Here is a 14343-nt window from a genome sequence, read left to right as displayed (position 1 = left end):
TAGTTGTAAAAAAAAAATCAGGTGCGCTTCAAGGAGGGGGCAAAGAGTCACTTAAAGATAAAAGGCACTCTAACTATAGCTAAAAATTCTTTATTAATAGATGAATAACCAACAAGTTTCGACTACAGACCCTGATGAAGACACTCTAGTCAAAATGTGTTGGTTATTCATATATCAATAAAGGATTTTTAACTCAACTCAACTCAAATTTATTTATAAAGCACATTTAAAAAACAACTCACGCTGACCAAAAGGAATGCAGTGCTAAAAACATATACATGAGAGGCAACATAAGGCACATTTCAGGGAAGACTGCATCAGGAGGACTCAAACACTAATGAATAAAAGTAAGTTTTGAGCCTGGACTTAAATGAGTCAGTGGTAGGGGCAGATCTGATTGGGAGGGGGATGCTGTTCCACAATTTGGGGGCAGACACAGCAAAGGCATGATCACCCCTGAGCTTAAGTATGGAGCAAGGGCCAGCCAGGAGCCCCAGGTCAGCTGACCTGGGGTTCCTGGGCGTAGAATAGTTAACTACAGTCAGATTTCCTGGATGCACTTTTGGACCGCCTGCCTTTACTATGGACTTTTACACTGAGTGAGCTGGTCAGTTGTTTTTTATCAGCATGTTTGGTACTTTTGACTGAAAAAATTCATCAAATAGCAGTTGGATCACTCTCGACTGACAGTCTCTCTGGACGCTTGAGCAAACAATCCCATAACTCGAGCTTGAAAATTAATTCTTGAACTTGGGAATCTGACAAACAAAAATTCTAATCTGACTCATTTTAAGGCCTTCATCAGCAAATGAAGTCATCCTACACCAGCCTGATTCGTGCATTGAAATATTCTGATTGATGCACTGAATGATTATTTCAACACAGCCCACTTCAAACCAGTCAGAGGAGCACAGATAAAAACACAAAGAACGAAACTTTGGCAGATCATTTTGTGTTCATTTGGAGCTTGTGATGAGAAGACTGGTTCTGATCTGGTTTTGTCCAACTCATGAACCAACTCTTTTGGTTCACCTTCACTATGTTCCACAGGTTCTCTTAGCTTTTTAAGTCTAATGAATAAAACAGCTCTGTAACATGTCACAATCATATACACACAAGTATAGCAGCCATTAAAAACGTACCTTTGGGATTTCTGTCTGAATCAATTGTCATTCTTAAACTCAGTAGGTGTGGCTTATGAATGAGTTAACTTAGAGAGAGTTGGGGCGTCGGTGGCTTAGTGGTGGAGCGGGCGCCCCATGTGCAGGGCTGTTGCCGCGGCGGTCCGGGTTCGGCTCTGGCCTGTGGCCCTTTGCTGCATGTCACTCCCCTTCTCTCTCCCCCTTTCACACTTGTCTATCCTATCCATTAAAGGCTAGAAATGCCCCAAAAAAATCTTAAAAAAAAAACAAAAAAAAAACCTGAGAGAGCGTTAACCTGGCTCTCAGTGTGTGTTCGGGCTAGTGAATACCTCTGGCTCAGTGGGTGCACTTTTTGCCACTGGATAAGCTCGCTACATGTAAGTCTGTTGCTGAGTAGCAGATCTCACTCGTTCTTTGGCTCGGGGAGTGCATGCTGAACAAGAATCTGTAGCAGTGACTCTCGGAAGTTAACCTGGTTCTTATGCGCAACACTAGGCATGCACCATAGAGAAGCAGGATTTTGGATTCACTCCAACTTGGGAATTGAGTTAACTCATTCCACTTTATTGTAAGAGTCCTTCAAAAAGGATAATTTGTTTGAAAATCTCACCTCACTATTTGGAACTCTTTTGTCAAGAAGCTGGCCTTCAAGGTTTGGGGGCATCTACTGGCAGAAATTGTATATAATATTCATAACCAGTTTCTAATCACTTGAAAATAAGAATTGTTGTGTTTTCGATACCTTTGAATTAACCGTTCCTATATACAGGGTGGATCTGCTCCCACAGAGTAGCCCAGAACGGACAAATCAAACATGGTCTCTTTCAGGCCATTTGCATTTTCCCGTCATCCCCTGTAGTTCTCCTGTATGCTTGGCAAGTTTCAGTTTGGCAATGTCACCACTAGAGGCCACTAAATCCTACACACTGGACCTTTAAAATATCTGTAACTCCATTTGGCTCTTCTCAGACCTTTTGTGGGTTAGTCCTACATTGGTCCTCCTCCTGAATTAACTGAACCAACTTCCTAAAGACAGAATAGTGTTACTTCATTTTGTGGTACATTAAGGCAGGTTAATAACAGAGGGACACATGGGACTAATGTAGAACCAGCTAGACAAGCACTTATTGACAAGAACAGATAAAATATGGTAACAAGGCGGTCTTTATCTGAGGATCACAGCTTTGCCAAGTCCCCTCAGGGCTGCTGTGTTTCCCTAATTAAACCTCATCCAAATTAGTTTTGATGAGCTAAATTTTAATTCAAGCCCTACTCCTTGTTTATTTCACACCCTTTCTGCTAAACTTTGCTGTTTATGAGTCCAACTCAATCTGTGTCTCTAACATTGTCTGTTCCAGATGCAGTGCAGTGAGCGAGGCCAGTGTCGTGGCCTGCTGCTTCTCTCCCTGTGGCCAGATGTTTGTTACTGGCTGCACCGGCGGAGACCTCAAACTGTGGGATACGGACATCAACCTGCTGCATGCTGAGAAGGATGCCCACGACTTGGGAGTCACCTGCTGCAGCTTTGCACCGCAGATTAAAGTTGGTGAGTGTTTAAAGGGTCAGTTTAATCAAATTTACAATTGTGTATTCGTCAATCAATTGTGGTGTCTACACATGCAGATAGTTTGTTGATATTTTCATAGTTTATTTAAAGGTATACCGTGCAAGTAACAGATTCCGTCTCGTTTGGTGTTTTAGCCCCATTATATTTGTATTTTTTCGGCGCTGTGTCTCTTGGATGCCTGCAGCTTGTGGTCGCTACCTTTTTTATAAAGTCCCGACCTTACCTGTGGGGGTACACGCTCATAAACGTCCCAAACACAGAAAATAAAAAGAAAACAAGAAACCACAGGCAGAGGGCAGAGTCTCTGCCGAGAAATATACCACCACACACTGAGGGTGGGTCATAAGTGATTTATCAAGCAAAAAAAAAAAAAAGCCAAACATTTTTTTGTCATGTCAGTGAAGATTCTCAGTCATCCAGGGCATGCTAATCATAAGTACTATATCGTAGGCAACTACTGTACTTGGGGTTTCTTGAAGATGTTTTGGCCATCTTGTGTGTCGACACCATTCATCACCCACCTACAATGCAGTCTTGGGATCCCTTCCCATCTAACCCTAACAACACACTTGTGACCTTAACGACTCTGTAAGGGTTCACATCCACACAGAGTTTAAAGCCTGTGACTCCACACCACTCCTTTAAAATTGAATCTTGAAGCTTTTTGGATGAGAGGCGAAAAGTCTTCAAGAAACTCAAGCAAGTCCAGTTGCCTACGATATAGCACCTATGACTGCTTTTTGTCCTGTTGTCAGTCACTGTAAACTGAATATCTTTAGGTTTTGGACCAGTGAGCAGACAAAACAAGCAATTTGAGCTTGAGGTTTAAGCATCAGCATGAGCTCTGTGAAACTGATTATTTTGTTTTCCATTATTTTCACTTTTATAGACCAGATGGTATTGATTAATCATAAAAATAGTCTGCAGAATTATAGGCTGATAACAAAGTAGTTTTAGTATCTCGGAACAGAGCAGGATCCTGATTAGTCTTCAATATTTCTTTAGTAGGGAAAATTCCACTTCAATTATGATTTTATGTGAAATAATCCTTTATTTCGTAACAGGAAAAAAAGTTTGAAGTAATAGCTAATTTAAGTTTTGGCTCTTCCTCCCTAATTCACCCCACATAACATGAGTTCATCCTGCAGATAAAACTGAAATCCTTCACAGTTAGCAGTAACATAAAAGCAACCTGTTGCATTTTATCCTTTAATCAAAATGGCATGTACAATGTTTCGTTTGTTCTTTGCGATATTTGGGGAATAAAAAGAATAACTCCAAACACTATATTTACGCCACATACAGGGTAAAAGATGCTCGCCATGTGTTGTTACCCTTCACAAACAGCCCGTCAGATGATATTTGTCTTCTTCTGTTATTAAAGTCATCCGAGCATGAACATTCAGAGAGAGGGAATGTGGCTGTTTTTCTGTTCTGCAGATGGCTGCTGTGTGGAGTTTCGACTGGCCTCCTGCGGACAGGACAGCCAGCTGCAAATACGGATTGTCTCCCAGCGTGAAGGAGCAGGTAGGCCGACCCTCTCTGCCTCTGAAATCTCTTTCCTTCCATCTCCCATGAGAGAGAGAGATGGAACCTGCTGACTGCTTTAACCTTGAAATCGCTCTGCAGAATAGAGGAATTTTATTAGTGTGTGGAATAAATCAGCTGCAGACTGACTCATTAATAATGGATCACTTTAAGACATTGTGCTGAAATACAGCAGCTGCAGAGGACAGTGTGTGAATGTGTGTGTGCGTGTGTGTTGAGAAGAGTTGGAGAAGGAAATCAGGTGCATACAGTATATCCACTGTGACATTTATATCTTGTACGACCGACGGCAGAACAAGAACATTTCGTGTATGTTCACAGGTTGTGTAACCAGCCTGCACACTGTATTTCTGTTAGTCTTTGAACACACCATGTTGTTAGTTCCTAAGATGTGTTGCCGTGGTAACGGGTGTTTCTGGGGAGGATGCGTTGTGTCCCGCGTGGTGACCCGCTGCGGTCCTTGGGGATTTTTCATCTCCGCGCAGCTTGTAGAAAGCCGCAGAACAATGTCTGTCCTCGTTCCATTTCTTTAAAATGTATTTTTCCCATACTGTGGAGGAGCTTTGGACGAGCATGCCTCCCTGAAACGTGCATTTATCTTATCTTTGCAAGAGGAGTGCATGCTTGAACCTATCCTCCACTGTTTTATGAGAAAGAGACTCAAGAGCTGATGATTCAGGGAAGCAAAGGGCCAATTTTGAAGCAGGGATTGCCGTCTACATGGAACATTCCTCTTGTCCCGGCTTACTTTGTATTAGCAGCCCCATATTTTTATGGCTCCATATCCAGAGGAAATGGTCTTATTCCAGCTCTGAGGGTCAAATCTTTCATGTTGTCAGTTGTGCAGCCTTTTTCTTTCGGCCAGCAGCATAAGTCTCACATCACATTTAATTTATTTTCTCAAGTGTTCAGTTATATTTTGGCAGGTTTAATAATGTGTTTTTGTTTTTTTCCCTTAACTGAGAGGTGCAAGTGTTTCACATAGCATCATGAATATGCATGCAAATAACAAATTAGCCTCCCACGGAGCCTGAAAACAGCATTTTTACTCTAATGGAGAAGAGGGAGGTTTAATTTAATACATGTGTATTTACAGGCTGATAATTTAAATGCTGCCACAGACCAATTGGTTCTGGCACAGAGGATTATTGCGCCATGAATTATTACTCTGCGCTCAGAAGTGTCTTTGTGTCTTAAGCTGTGGATGTCTCAGGTTTATTGCCAAAAAAATAAAATCTTTTGTTTCCAAGCAGCTGTCAGCAGGTGGCACAGCTGCAAGCCAGCGAGAGGGAAGAGAGTTATTGACAAAAAGTTCTCAGTACAGTACAGGGGGAGTGTGATACACTTAGAAGTGTGTGCGTGTGTGTGTGTGTGTGTGTGTGTGTGTGTATGTGTGCGTGTATGTGCCAGTGCCAGTGCCAGTGCCAGTTTCAGACACTGAATTTTAAGTCTTTTTGTCAATGTATGGACAAATTGCAGGAGGTCGATAGCTTAACAGACACAACTCAACTTGAACTCTAACCTTGCCTGCGTGTGTGTGTGTGTGTATGTGTGTGTGTTGACCCCTCAGCCTATGCCATGAAGCTGCTTCACACTCTCACCAGTCAGTCAGCTCCAGTTCTGTCTTGTGCCTTCTCCCTTGATGGAGAGCTGGTCGTCTCAGGGTAAGACACTCACACACACAGGCACATGTGTGAGGAACACTAATAAACACCTCCTGTGTTGCCGACTAAATATTGACTTTCGTGCCTGTCAGGCGTATTTTTTGTAATGTCATTTGTTTTATTGTGTGCTGTGAAATCTTTTGCTCATTTGGAACAAATTAAGTTTAAATCAATCCCACCTCCATGTTTAATTTTTCCTTCTTTTCTGTGCTGTAAACAGCAGATGCCACTGCTGAGCACTGCTCCTGTTGTTCCCTCAGTCGGCCACAGGAGGAGTGTATTTTGTTGTGTTTGAGCTTCTGTTTGCAGCCCTCTGCAGTTTCTGTCTTTAATTCAAACACACTGAGGGTTCATGTGTGATCTGTTTGCACTGAAACGTTTAAATAATGTGTGTGTTTTTATTTGAATTCCATTTTTTATTTGATTATTTTTATATCATGCATGCATACATGCAGATTCTGCAAATAAAGTTGACTCTATTTATTCAACAGTTCGGTGGATAAAAGTGTTGCAGTATATGATGCGGTAAGTAAAGCACAAAATACAGTGTTGTTTTGTTTGGCTTTGCTGCTTCAGTTAACTACTTTCCAAACAATAAATCCCAGCAGCTGTAAACACGAGATGCCAAACATTCCTGTTCTGTCTGTGTTTGTTTACAGAACCTGGGAACCCTGCTGCACACGCTGAAACATCACGACAGGTAAATGACCCGACCCTGCTCCCGCTAGCCTCTCTGCAGCTACCAGACAAACGGCAAAAACAGGAGTCCAAGTGTTTCACATCAAAAAACGCTTGATTTTAGCTTGATTAGTTTTTCCCAGAAGCACTGGGTGCAGTGATGCAATAGTATATTCTCCAGCGCTGCTTTCCAGACAGTCATTGAAGTGGCACCGCAGGTAGGCACCAGCAGAGCCCTTTGAAGTGCATGAAAGGATTTAAGATACTGTACGATCTAAGACTGGATTTTTTTAAGGGTAGAGGGAACCTGACTTTTAAAGCCGATCTCTTCCTGTGCCAATTTTAGTCTGTCATACACACCCTTCACATATTGCTGCTCCTCTTCCTCCTCCTGCAGGTACGTGACTGCTGTTGCTCTGTCTCCCACCATGCCGTGGATTGCAACCGGCTCCATGGACAGAACCGTGAACGTGTGGAGAATGGGAGATGGAGTTGGCACAACTGGTAAATATTTAACAGAGAATTGTTTAGGTTGGCGCCCACAAACGCACAATCGCTCCTCCTTTCTTTCTTTTTCTTTTTTTTTTATAAAGAGATGGTTAGCAGCGGTTCAAAGCCCACGAGCCATTTGGAACGCCAAAGCCTCCCAAAGGAGTGTTTTGGGAGATATCCAGCAGGAGAAGCTCCTATTACATGTGTATTGCTGTCTGGCTGCGCTGTCTAGAGAAGGAATTGTGATTGATGTTTATTGGTGCAGCGGGGCAAACTACCACTGAGCCTCAGAGAGCTGTTGTTATGGAAGTGAATCCTCCTTTAAAAAAAGTTCCAGCCCAACATGAAAGACAACATTTGGAATACTAAATGAAAAGGTGCAATCGTTAGACATCTGGAGGCCTTGAAGCTTCATCAGGGCAGCTCCCCATCTGCCATTAGTCAGGTTGATGTAGACAAAGCAAATTCCATCTCAATGAAGATCTGCCCTTTTTATGCCTCTACCTCTTTCTTTCTTTATATCTCCCCTTTCCTTTAATCTTAGTTCTTTCTTTCGTTTCACATATTAAACTTATTCCCTTTTATGTTTTTCTGCAGCAGCTGAATCAAGGCAGACGTCGTGCCAAGGTAAATGAATGCATCACTCTGTTTTTCCCTTAGAAAACTTCAGGTATTCGCAGTACTTTTGGAGCTAAAAACACTGCTGTTTTATTGTATTATGTTCTTTATGTGTGTGTGGTTCGGATATCAGAGTCTAGTACAGGTGTTTAGATCATTGTTCTGAAAACATCTTTGCCTTTGAGCTATTGTTGTAGCATGCTGTTTTGTCTTTTTGTAGAGGATGAAAGCTTTTCTTGTGATTTGTCATGTGTTTATACTGTATATCGTGTCGTGTGAACCCAAAGAAACCCAAAGCAGGTGTTCTGGTGAAGCTAATGGGGATCCAAAAACAAAAAGAAGACAAGAAATAGCAAGTGTCTGTCTTTAAAGGATAAGGCTGGCATCATTCAATATTTCTCTTAATGCCAGCAAATCCCATAAAAAGACAAACAACAGTGTGTTGGTTCGTCTCTCGACACTTTACCAAGCCCATTTGTCCCCACTCATTTGTTAAAAATGGGTCATAAATATGTGGTTTCATTTTCAAAAAAGCCTCAGTAATTTCCTAAAACATATGGGCACAGTATTCTTTAGCCATGCTGGCACTGTGACTCTGGATTGCCATGAAATGTGGTGCTGACACTCTCACCCCCCTCAGGCTTTAGAGAATAATATGTTTGTTTACTGTATGACTAAATTCTTTCTATCAGCCACAGCTATACTCTGAGTTTGGTGCTAATTAGCAAAAGTTAGCGTACTTATCAAAGATGGCAGCAAACAATATGTCTGCCAAATATGAACTTGTTGCATTGTCAACAAGGGAACTTAATATGCTTTATATAAGATGTTAAAGTGCATTAAAGGGGCAGTTCACCCCCAAATCAAAAATACATATTTTTCCTCTCACCTGTAGTGCTATTTATCAGTCTAGATTGTTTTGGTGTGAGTTGCCGAGTGTTGGAGATATCCGCCGTAGAGATGTCTGCCTTCTCTTGAATATAATGGAACTAGATGGCACTCAGCTTGTGGTGCTCAAAGCGCCACACAGCAATGTCTCTGTCCAGAAATCATGAGCCAGTTAATCAAGATAATCCACTGACCTTGTTGTGCGCAGTTTCTTGTGGGAACTATTTTCTTTATACTGAATTACAACGCCAACCGTATCGTCTTGTAGAAGGAAGCATGCATCTACTCATGGATGAGAGCATTGTGCTCATGATAGTGCAAGATGCAGACCAGTGGCTCCATTCTGAATGGTATGCAAGTGACTCATAAGCGTGTCAAGTTTGTAGAAAACACACTTTATTTTGTAGTACAGAGAACTTTTGGCACAGAGGTTTTATTTTGAAGTGCTGTTTCCTCCTGACGAGTGAGTGACTAATGGACAGCTACTTGACAGAGACGGCAAAATAGCTCGACAACATGGGACAAACACAAGTATGATGCTGAATGCATTAAACTGTGTGGACCTTGAACTCATGACTAAGGTGAAATCTGGACCATTTAGCTTTACTAGTTAGGAACCACTGATGTAAACAATAATGGCGTCCTCAGCTGAGCTGTAATGTTAGCTAGCACAAACCTCTCGTCCATGAGTAGATGCACACCTCCTTCTGCACGGTGATACATTTGGCAGGTGTTGTTTGGTAGAAAGAAAATAGTTCCTACAAATAGTTCCTGCATGAATCTGTTCACGGGTTTTAACAGATCTGGGGGAAAACTGCATTCTCCTACTGTGCACCATGGATATGGAACAATCTTCAAAAAGATTTAAAATAAGAAACACTTATATCCACGGATGAATTTAAGGACACCATAAAGAATGTGGTGACGGAGACATGTGCTTGTTTTTCTTGAGAGGCCACTATGTTTGAATAGTTGTTGTTTTAGCATAGATTTTTGTATTATGTGTACTTTTAATGCATTTTAAATGTGTTTTGATTGGCTGCTACCTCGGCCATATCTCTTGTAAAAGAGATTTTCAATCTCAATGGGACCTCCTGGTTAAATAAATGAGAAGAACACACCCACAGTCTACCCGCACAGGTGTTTGCACTTAACGTTGTTTAATTAGACCTCTTCTCTACAAATTTGTCTTGACTGACACCTCCTTCACTCTCCTGTTAGTTTAGTTTTGTTGCACCTGTCTAGGGCAGGACAACCTACCGTTTTATCATTTTTATTGGTGAGCAGAGTTTGGCGATGTCAAGTGACTCCCAGTAAAACTCCACTCAACTTTAACCTGACTAAAAGTCCGTTCAGCCAAAGTGATTGGAAACAGCTGTGTATGTGTGCAGGGTCAGCCAGTCTGGATGGGTCATGATGTCTCAGCAGGTCAGACATGTATTTTGGCTCTAAAGCTTTCAGTGCTTCATAAACCTACAGTGATATTTTGGCAGTTAGGTAAATAGTGCATTTGTTAGGGACTATTTTTAGCTGTGGACTTATACCAACAGGCATGCTGGTGAGTATTTGTAGCAGCAGGAAGTTATGAAGGAACCAGTCACGCAGTGCAGATGTAATGTGATTTTTGGACAACAGTTGAGGTCTATGGCTCAGTGGAGTAAGCTATCAGACATTAACTGCTTGCTGGAATCAATTCACTGCTGGTTTTGGTATATTCATGGGGTTTGATGACAATAAGAAAAACAGACTATCTCTAGACTGATCCTGTGAATAATGGAGATGATGACGAGACCCCAGGGTAGACCAAGAACATGCTAGAGAGATTATTTATCTCATCTGGCTCAGGATCGTCCAGGAGGAGCAGGAAAACAATGTTGGCCAGAGGGACGTCTGGACTACCTCGCTTAGCCTGTTGCCACTGTGACCCTGCCCCAGATAAACAGCAGAAAATGGATGGATGGATGATGAAGAGAGCGTCATGTGTGCATCTGTCCAAGTAATTAAACACTGCAGTCTGAGGCGTCCCAGTCTGCAGTGAAGCTCTGTGAGGTTTCATGCTTTTTGGCACAGCGATTCCATGACTCAGCCTCCTAGACTGGGAGACTCCACACTCTATCAGCCAGGGCTGCAGAGAGGAGGTGGTGTTACTCCGCTCACTGCCGTGCAGACCCAGTAAGTGGATATTTCCATTCAGTGTAGCTGGGGGCAGGATTTCTGTTTGCATAGTTTTACTCCTGCCAAAAAAAGGAAAATCACTTTTTAAGCAATTTTACTTAGCCTTTGGTGCTAATGTTAGCATAGAAACACCCTAAGCTAAGTAAAGATGGCCTGCTATACATCAGCATGTCAACATGTTTATTAGGAGAGATCAGGGTTGGTTGTCACATTCATTAGAACTCATTTCTGCTGAAAAAAACTGTTGGTAGTAAAATTTACATAATTGGGGTCAGACGTAACTTAAGCGGGATTTATACTTCTGCATCGAATCTACGCTGTACCTACAATGTAAGCTCTGGGTTGACGCCTACACTGTACCCTACATCGTAGCCTGACGTGCACCTCCCCAGAAATGTAACTATATACGAGTAGAGGAAAAGTCTGCTAGCCACTTGGCTAATTCATACAGTGTAAAATGCCATAGGCTTGTGCTAAAAATATTAGCATGTTGTATGCGTGGGGAAAATGTGTCCAGCAAAAGACAAGTGCTTTGTCTGTGAATGCTGTGAGTTATAGTGACGCCAAGTTGTGTTCTTGTGTTTAATATTTTCGTTATTAAGCCAAATTTAATGTGTGTTTTGGGTATGTTTTGAATCAACTAAACTTTACAGCACTTCACAGAAACCCCATTGCCAACTAGTGAATGTTCTGGGAATCATCGGCAGGCACACTTTAGTGCTCTGTTAACTTAAATAGTGACAAAATGAATCAATCGTGCTGCTCTTCTACACTCTCCAAATGATATTGGACTAAATGGATGAAACTGATAGTGAAACAAGTCAGCAGGGCTTGAAAAGAGGGCTCAAAAAATGTATCCACTGATTACCAAGGCCCAATTCCAATCCGATCCCTTACAGACTCACTGACTTAGAGGCACGTTCATGCGAAGTGCGTCAGTGTGTGAGGGCTGTCCCATTGTCAAATCGGCAAGTCAGTGAGTCAGTGAGTGAGCCCTTTATGCCCCCTTACTGTAGGTTAGCATCGATGCGGACTTACGGTAAGGAAATTACCCACAGTTCATAGCGTTGTGCCCTCAGAACACCGGAAGTGTTATAAAAAAAACCCGAAAACACGGTCGGTAGATATGCAAACAGTAATGTTATGGAAGGATAGCGAAAAAAAACAGATAGACAAACAATGAAACATTACATTAACAAGGATTTAAGATGGTACATAAACACACATGAAGTCAGAGGAATACCAGTGGTTATATTCCACACACAAAGAATATATATCTATATCTATATCTATAGATAGATAGATAGATAGATAGATAGATAGATCTATCTATCTATCTATCTATCTATCTATAGATATATATTCTTTGTGTGTGGAATATATGCTGACAATAACCGATAAATGATCAAGCCCAGAGCCGCCAGTGTCAATAACATTTTGTAGAGAGGGGGATAAGTGCTGTCCCATTCCTATTTATAGCATCCTGAGCCCTTTCAGACTCTCACACTCAATCACTTACAGCTGACGTCAGTTAAGTCAGTGAGGGTTCAGGGCTTGAGTCTTCAGGGGCCGGATTGGAATTAGGTCCAACTGTCTCTCACCATGTAAGTCAGTGGGAAAAGTCTTTATAGGCCACAGGGCATCACGTGACGGTGTAATTACACTGTTTGACCACTACAAAAAATTGGCGTCATAGTCTGGAACATTTCCGGGGGCCAAAATGTAAATATACGGCTCCTATGGCAAGCCGTTTTAACATTTAATCACTAAGTCCGACTATCCGGAATTACCATTATAGATATCTATAACGTCATTCTGACTAGTAGTAATGTCATTATGACTAGTATGAATTTTAATTTAAGATATCTGTAACGTCATTCTGACTAGTCAAAACTGAATTACAGATATCTGTAATGTCATTTTGACTAGTCAAAACTACAGTTGCAGATATCTGTAATTCAGTTTTGACTAGTAAGATTCAAACTATTTTTGCCATTCATGTGTATGGGGTTTGTCATTATAGATATCTACAATTACATTATAACTATCTATAATTCCAGTTCGAGATATCTACAACATCATTTTGACTAGTCATAATTCAGTTGCGGATATCTATAACGTCATTTTGACTAGTCATAATTCAGTTACAGATATCTACAACGTCATTTTGCCTAGTCATAATTCGAATTCAAGATATCTACAACGTCATTCTGACTATCTGAAACTCAATTCAAGATATCTAGAAAGGACCATGTAGATATCTTCAATTGATGATAATTAAAGATATCTTGAACTTGAATTATGACTAGTCAAAATTAAATTGTAGATATCTCAAACTGGAATTACAGATATCCACAATTCAGTTGCAGATATCCGAAATAACAATTGTAGATATCCGCAACTACATTGGAGATATCTATAATGACAAACCCCATACTCATGAATGGCAAAAATAGTTTGAATCCTACTAGTCAAAACTGAATTTGGAGTTTTGACTAGGCAAAATTATGTTGCAGATATCAGTAATGAATATCCAGTCTGGCGATTAAATGTTAAAACGGCTTGCCATAGGCTCCTCTCTGTTTCCTCTCTGAGCATTTACACAGTTGGTTTTGTTATGATAGCTTGTTGTGGTAGTGTAATGAATGTCTTGTGGGTGCGGTTTAGGCAGGAGGTAGGAGGCAGGGTCTGCAGTGACGTCACACTTGGCGGTTGGTGGTAATGAGTAATTAGCCGTTATTAGCTACACCTGGAGCGAGAGCCAGGCAAGCTAACGTTACTGAACTGAACGGGCACGCAACGACGGAGACGACGGAGTCGAGAGATTTATGAAGACAAAAGAGACACAGAGAAAGAAACACCACAAATTATTCATGTTTATTCTGAATTACCACGAAGAAGGAGTTGGTCGGCCGACTGGTCCGACGGAGCGGCACCCGTTGGGTGTCCGGCCGGCGGAGTCCTCGGGCCCGAGCGAGGTGGTCGCGAAGAGCGAGAACGGTGGCCTGTCGGTGAGTTAACCGCCCCCAGATAGTGAAGCTCGCACTCATTCAGGGAAGTCCGGGCACGTGTCTCACGTCTAATGCAACACAGCTAGCTTTAGTTAATGATGTTTTACCATAGATTGCCAGGTTTAGCATAGCAGCTATCAACAGCAATTAACCTTTCGCTAAGCCCCGCCCCTTTGTGATGTTCTGACAAGCTGTCAGAGTAAGCATGGAGCCCACACTGCAACTAACTGCACTCCCTGAAGAAATATTATCATATATTTGGAAAAATAAAATAGTGATTCCAGAGAGAAGCAGACAGCGGGGTCTACAGTCTGTGTTTGAAGGATAGCAGCAGCAGCAACAACAGGTTAAAAAGACAAAGATAGAAGCTAAAGCTATAGGCTACAGATCACGGTGTAAAAGTGAACCACCACATCACTGCTGATCATTACAGAAGACAAAGAATATAAAGGGAGACTTTGCTGATATTGAACCAGCTGTGTGGCATCACAGTGTGTGTAGATGAACTATGTTTGGCTTTGCCCCCGTGCCACTGCCAGACAAGTAGGGATTTCCAGGGG

General features: G+C 41.8%; 1 protein-coding gene across 1 annotated transcript in view; it reads left to right on the top strand.

The window, feature by feature from the left end:
* Window positions 1-14343, top strand: part of LOC125899588 (WD repeat, SAM and U-box domain-containing protein 1-like) — a 29137-nt gene that overhangs the window by 1318 nt on the left and 13476 nt on the right. Inside the window, exons 2-8 of the mRNA XM_049594010.1 lie at window positions 2501-2688; window positions 4150-4236; window positions 5828-5921; window positions 6413-6446; window positions 6581-6621; window positions 6997-7103; window positions 7689-7718. Coding sequence (XP_049449967.1) covers window positions 2501-2688; window positions 4150-4236; window positions 5828-5921; window positions 6413-6446; window positions 6581-6621; window positions 6997-7103; window positions 7689-7718 — 581 coding nt within the window. The remainder of the gene's footprint in view (window positions 1-2500; window positions 2689-4149; window positions 4237-5827; window positions 5922-6412; window positions 6447-6580; window positions 6622-6996; window positions 7104-7688; window positions 7719-14343) is intronic.

This window comes from Epinephelus fuscoguttatus, linkage group LG13 (assembly GCF_011397635.1).
Source record: "Epinephelus fuscoguttatus linkage group LG13, E.fuscoguttatus.final_Chr_v1".
Classification (NCBI taxonomy): domain Eukaryota; kingdom Metazoa; phylum Chordata; class Actinopteri; order Perciformes; family Serranidae; genus Epinephelus; species Epinephelus fuscoguttatus.
This window is presented reverse-complemented; position numbering and strand designations above follow the sequence as displayed.